Genomic DNA, 5,648 nt, shown 5'->3' with positions numbered 1-5,648 from the left:
TGCAGATAGCATCACTTCAAAGTTCTGTCTAGCTGTTCACACAAGGCTGCCCACCACGGTCTGCTTGTGACTCCACAAGCCCAAGTGTGGGGAGAAATTTTCACAGTTATATATAGCTAGCTTTTTAATAAATTCTTGCTTTTTAGTTGAAAAAGAAATGTTTTTCTCAGTTGAATTCTGTAAGTACATTAATGTTGTTCTATTTTCACTGCCTCTTATGATCTGAGGTTTATCTGAAGTTTCTGGGAAAAGGATTTCCAGTGCTTCTGTTCTGGGTTGCGCCCGGGAAAGGGTTAATTTTTTTTTCTTTTTCTTTTTTTTTTTTCTTTTTCGAGGGAAGCTGAAAGGGACTCGGTTCAGGCACCTGACCCAGCCTGGCCAATGGCTATTCTATACCATGTGGCGTCATGCTCAGCGTATATATTGGCGGAGCAGCCGGGGGAGGGGTTCGCTTCGGTGATCGGGAGCGGGCGGTGCGTCGCGTTTCGCGTGCAGTCGGTTCGTATTGTTTTCGCGTTTATACGTTCATAGTTGTTTACCCTGGGTTTTTTTTTCCCTTTTCCTGATATTGTTCTATTAAATCATCCTTATCCCAACCTACTGGTCTCGCCCCTCTCATTCTGATTTTTCTCCTCCCATCCCGCCGGAGGGAGGAGTTGAGCGAGCGGCAGCGTGGTAGCTCAGCCGCCGGCTGAGCTAAACCACGACAGTCCTTTTTGGCGCCCAACGTGGGGCACGAAGGGTTGGGATAACGACAGAGCCAAATTTGTTATACGTGTTTATTGTGTTAATAGTGATTGATCATAATGTTGTTCTGGTTGCTTTCGTGGTGGTTTTCCGCAATTCCCTACATGCCCTATGTACTGTTTGTGATGATGTTTAGGACGGTTGGGAGATGGCTCAGGGCCCTCCTGGCGCTGTACGGGATAACGAGGGCTTATGGTCCGGTCATGGCGCTGGCCACGCGGCTGGGCTGCTCCGTGTACGCGGCATTGGCATCGTGCCCGTATCTCGGGCGCCACTTCCCGGAATTTTTTGGTAATCGCGCCCAACCGGCGGGGGAGGCAGGGGAGTCGGGGGACGATCCCGTCCACCGGCCCTTCAGCCCGCCCTTGTCGTTCGGGCCGGGTACAACAGCCTTTGAGGATTTTGAATGTCCCGGGGGTGTGCTGGCCATCATGGTCCTACTGCTGCTTGTCTGGAACGGGTTTCAGGTCCTGTCTGGGGTTAAAGAATTACTCAAAAAACTCAAGAGATGTGCCCCAAGGCAGGACAGTTACAAGTGGCACGGTGTGTGGGAAGACATGGGGAAATTCCTAGAACAGTGGGCACCTCAAGTGTTTTGGGAATTCACCCCCGAACAAGTACAGAGCCCTGACAAACTGATAGAGCAATTGGGAAAAGTGTGCTGTCGCCCTGGCAATTCCAGGGACACACAGCTTGCTGCAGTGTGCTGGGGCCTGGCCCATGCCTACCGAGTGGCTGTGTCTAATACTGTTCAGCACCCTCAAAGTGGGGAGGAGGTCCCTGAATCTGGTAAGAGCATGACAGATGCTGCAGCTGAGCTGGGGAACCCACCTGTTCCCCTGTCAGTGGCCCCTGTACAGAAAAGAAAGTGCCCAAAGAAAACAGCTCGCTTAGTAAGGGATGAAAATGAACCAGAACCATCACAAAAACAGGAGGAAGAGGTAGAACCCACATATGAGACGGTGATCATCCGATCACTGTCAGAAGGCGAGCTGCGAGATATGCGAAAGGATTTTAGCCGCCTTCCAAACGAGAACATTGTTACCTGGCTGCTCCGGTGCTGGGATAACGGGGCCAATGGCCTGGAACTAGATAGTAGGGAAGCTAGGCAGCTGGGATCCCTGTCTAGGGAAGGGGGCATTGACAAAGCAATTGGAAGGAAAACACAAACCCTCAGCCTCTGGAGGCGGCTTTTGTCAAGTGTGAAAGAAAGGTACCCCTTCAAAGACGATATTACATGTCGCCCAGGTAAGTGGATTGCCATGGAAAGTGGCATCCAGTACCTGAGGGAGTTAGCTGTGGTGGAGGTAATTTATGGTGACCTGAATAATGAGCAGTCACCCCTAGATCCAGATGAAATCCCATGCAGTCAGTTCATGTGGCGAAAATTCCTACGAAGTGCACCACCATCATATGCCAACTCGTTGGCAATATTAGCTTGGAAAGAAGGTGAAGAACAAACGGTGCAGGATGTGGCTGCTCTACTCCGGCAATACGAAGGAAGTGTTTCTTCCTCCGTACAGGCCTGCGTTGCGGGTTTGGAGAAACTGTCACAGGAGTTCCACCAATTCAAAGATGATATGTCCGACTCTCCACCTGCACGGACCTGTGTCTCAGCTATTAGAAGCAAGCGTTCCCCTAATCAAGAGAGAGAATACAGAGTGTACACACCTCGAGGCAGGCTCTGGTTTTTCCTGCGTGACCACGGAGAGGACATGAGGAAGTGGGATGGGAAACCTACCTCAACCCTAAGGGCACGGGTACAGGAACTGAAAGGAAAAACAGTCATAAAAAGGGATTCTTCCAGGAAAAGTGTTGCTTCAGTCTCCAGTGGGCAGCGCCCCAGACAGTATAGAAGGGCTGACTCCATCTCTGATCCTCTTGAAGGCACCTCTAATTCGTTCGTACAGAAGGGCCATGATGAATACAGTGACCAGGACTAGAGGGGCCCTGCCTCCAGCCAGGGGGAGGAGAGGGATAACAGGATTTATTGGACAGTATGGATTTGATGGCCTGGCACATCAGACCCACAGGAATATAAGGCTTTAGTGGACACCGGTGCACAATGCACCCTAATGCCTTCACACCATAAAGGGGCAGAAGCCATTTGTATTTCGGGAGTTACAGGGGCATCCCAACAGCTGACTGTGGTGGAAGCTGAAATGAGCCTAACTGGGAATTATGGCACCAATCATTCTTATCCAGCTGGACTGAGTTGAGATAATGAACTAATCTAATTACTAATCAACTCAAAGTACCTATCCTGCCTACAAGAGGCAGGCCATTTCCTCCTGGCTGCGGAAGATGCAACAGTGTCCCTGGTGCCGCAGCCCAGGCTGGTGAGCAACAGGGAATGACTAGCAAACACACCGTGTTGTTACTGGTCCAGAGGCCCCGTGCATCCTGGGCATAGACTACCTCAGGAGGGGGTACTTCAGGGACCCAAAAGGGTATCGGTGGGCTTTTGGTGTAGCTGCTGTGGAGACGGAGGAAATTGAACAGTTGTCTGCCTTGCCTGGTCTCTCGGAGGACCCTTCTGTTGTGGGATTGCTGAGAGTTAAAGAACAACAGGTTCCAATTGCTACCACGACGGTGCACCAGCAGCAATACCGCACCAACCGAGACTCTCTGGTTCCCATCCATCAGTTGATCCGCCAACTGGAGAGTCAAGGGGTGATCAGTAAAACTCATTCCCCCTTCAACAGTCCCATATGGCCAGTGCGGAAGCCCAACGGGGAGTGGAGATTAACAATAGACTATTGTGGCCTGAATGAAGTTACACTGCCGCTGAGTGCCGCTGTGCCAGATATGCTAGAACTCCAATACGAACTGGAGTCAAAGGCAGCCAAGTGGTACACCACAGTTGACATCGCTAATGCATTTTTCTCAATCCCTTTGGCACCAGAGTGCAGGCCACAGTTCGCTTTTACCTGGAGGGATGTTCAGTACACCTGGAATCAACTGCCCCAGGGGTGGAAACACAGCCCCACCATTTGCCATGGGCTGATTCAAAATGCACTGGAACAGGGTGAGGCTCCGGAACACCTGCAGTACATCGATGACATTATCATATGGGGTAACACAGCCGAAGAAGTTTTGGAGAAAGAGAAGAAAATAGTTCGGATCCTTCTGAAGGCTGGTTTCGCCATAAAACGAAGTAAAGTCAAGGGACCTGCACAGGAGATCCAGTTCTTAGGAATAAAATGGCAGGATGGGCGTCGCCACATTCCGGTGGAAGTGATCAACAAAATAGCAGCTATGTCTCCACCAACTACTAAGAAAGAAACGCAAGCCTTCCTAGGTGTTGTGGGGTTTTGGAGAATGCATATTCCAAGTTACAGCCTAATTGTGAGCCCTCTTTACCAGGTGACTCGGAAGAAGAACGATTTTAAATGGGGACCTGAGCAACAACAAGCCTTTGAACAAATTAAACAGGAGATTGTCCATGCAGTAGCCCTTGGGCCAGTCCGGCAAGGACAAGATGTAAAAAACGTTCTCTACACTGCAGCCGGGGAGAATGGCCCTGCTTGGAGCCTTTGGCAGAAAGCACCAGGGGAGACTCAAGGTCGACCTCTTGGGTTTTGGAGTCGAGGATACAGAGGATCCGAAGCCCGCTACACTCCAACTGAAAAAGAGATACTGGCAGCATATGAAGGAGTCCGAGCTGCTTCAGAAGTGGTTGGTACTGAAACGCAGCTCCTCCTGGCACCCCGACTGCCAGTGCTGGGTTGGATGTTCAAAGGAAGGATCCCCTCCTCGCATCATGCAACTGATGCTACGTGGAGTAAGTGGGTTGCACTCATCACACAAAGGGCCCGAATAGGAAACCCCAGTCGCCCGGGAATCTTGGAAGTCATCACAAACTGGCCAGAAGGTAAAGATTTTGAAATGTTACCAGGGGAGAAAGTATCATGTGCTGAGGAGGCCCCACCATATAATAAACTCTCAGAGAGTGAAAAACGGTGTGGTCTGTTCACAGATGGGTCCTGCCGCATTGTAGGGAAACATCGAAAGTGGAAAGCAGCTGTGTGGAGCCCTATGCGACGAGTTGCAGAAGCTGCTGAAGGAGAAGGTGAATCGAGTCAGTTTGCAGAGGTAAAAGCCATCCAGCTGGCCTTAGATATTGCTGAGCAAGAAAAGTGGCCAATACTGTACCTCTATACTGACTCGTGGATGGTGGCAAATGCTTTGTGGGGGTGGATTCAGCAGTGGAAGCAGAACAACTGGCAACGCAGAGGCAAACCCATCTGGGCTGCCCCATTGTGGCAAGACATTGCTGCACGGATTGAAAAGCTAGTTGTGAAGGTACGGCACGTGGATGCTCACGTACCCAAGAGTCGAGCAACTGAAGAACACCAAAACAACCAACAAGTGGATCAGGCTGCTAGGATTAAAATTGCTCAGGTGGATCTAGACTGGCAACATAAAGGCGAAAAATTTTTAGCTCGGTGGGCCCATGATACGTCAGACCATCAAGGAAGGGATGCCACATACAAATGGGCTCGCGACCGAGGGGTGGATTTAACCATGGACACTATTGCACAGGTTATCCACGAGTGTGAGACATGTTGCGATCAAGCAGGCCAAGCGGTTAAAGCCTTTTTGGTATGGAGGCCGATGGTCAAAGTATAAGTATGGGGAGGCCTGGCAGATTGATTACATCACACTCCCACAAACTCGCCAAGGTAAGCGCCATGTACTCACAATGGTGGAAGCAACAACTGGATGGCTGGAGACCTACGCTGTGTCCCATGCCACTGCCCGAAGCACTATTCTGGGCCTCGAGAAACAAGTCCTGTGGCGACATGGCACCCCAGAAAGAATCGAGTCGGACAATGGGACTCACTTCCGTAATAATCTCATAGACACTTGGGCCAAGGAACATGGCATCGAGTGAGTAT

The 5,648-nt window shown here is 50.5% G+C and overlaps 1 protein-coding gene across 1 annotated transcript; it reads left to right on the top strand.

Annotated features, from left to right (window-relative positions):
* The first annotated feature begins 950 nt into the window (after positions 1-950).
* Positions 951-2,796, top strand: LOC147528966 (uncharacterized). Its single transcript, XM_086608919.1, has 2 exons — positions 951-2,531; positions 2,572-2,796. The coding sequence occupies exons 1-2, from the start codon at positions 951-953 to the stop codon at positions 2,794-2,796; spliced, it is 1,806 nt and encodes a 601-aa protein (XP_086465045.1).
* The last annotated feature ends 2,852 nt before the right edge of the window (positions 2,797-5,648 follow it).

Source organism: Tauraco erythrolophus, chromosome 3, assembly GCF_009769465.1.
Source record: "Tauraco erythrolophus isolate bTauEry1 chromosome 3, bTauEry1.pri, whole genome shotgun sequence".
NCBI lineage: Eukaryota > Metazoa > Chordata > Aves > Musophagiformes > Musophagidae > Tauraco > Tauraco erythrolophus.
This window is presented reverse-complemented; position numbering and strand designations above follow the sequence as displayed.

Bases quoted from the DNA above. Each gene is read 5' to 3' on its own strand.
- LOC147528966 (XM_086608919.1), top strand. From the start codon at position 951: ATGGCGCTGGCCACGCGGCTGGGCTGCTCCGTGTACGCGGCATTGGCA. The intron at 2,532-2,571 runs GTCATAAAAAGG...GTGTTGCTTCAG, and splicing joins AGGAACTGAAAGGAAAAACA to TCTCCAGTGGGCAGCGCCCC.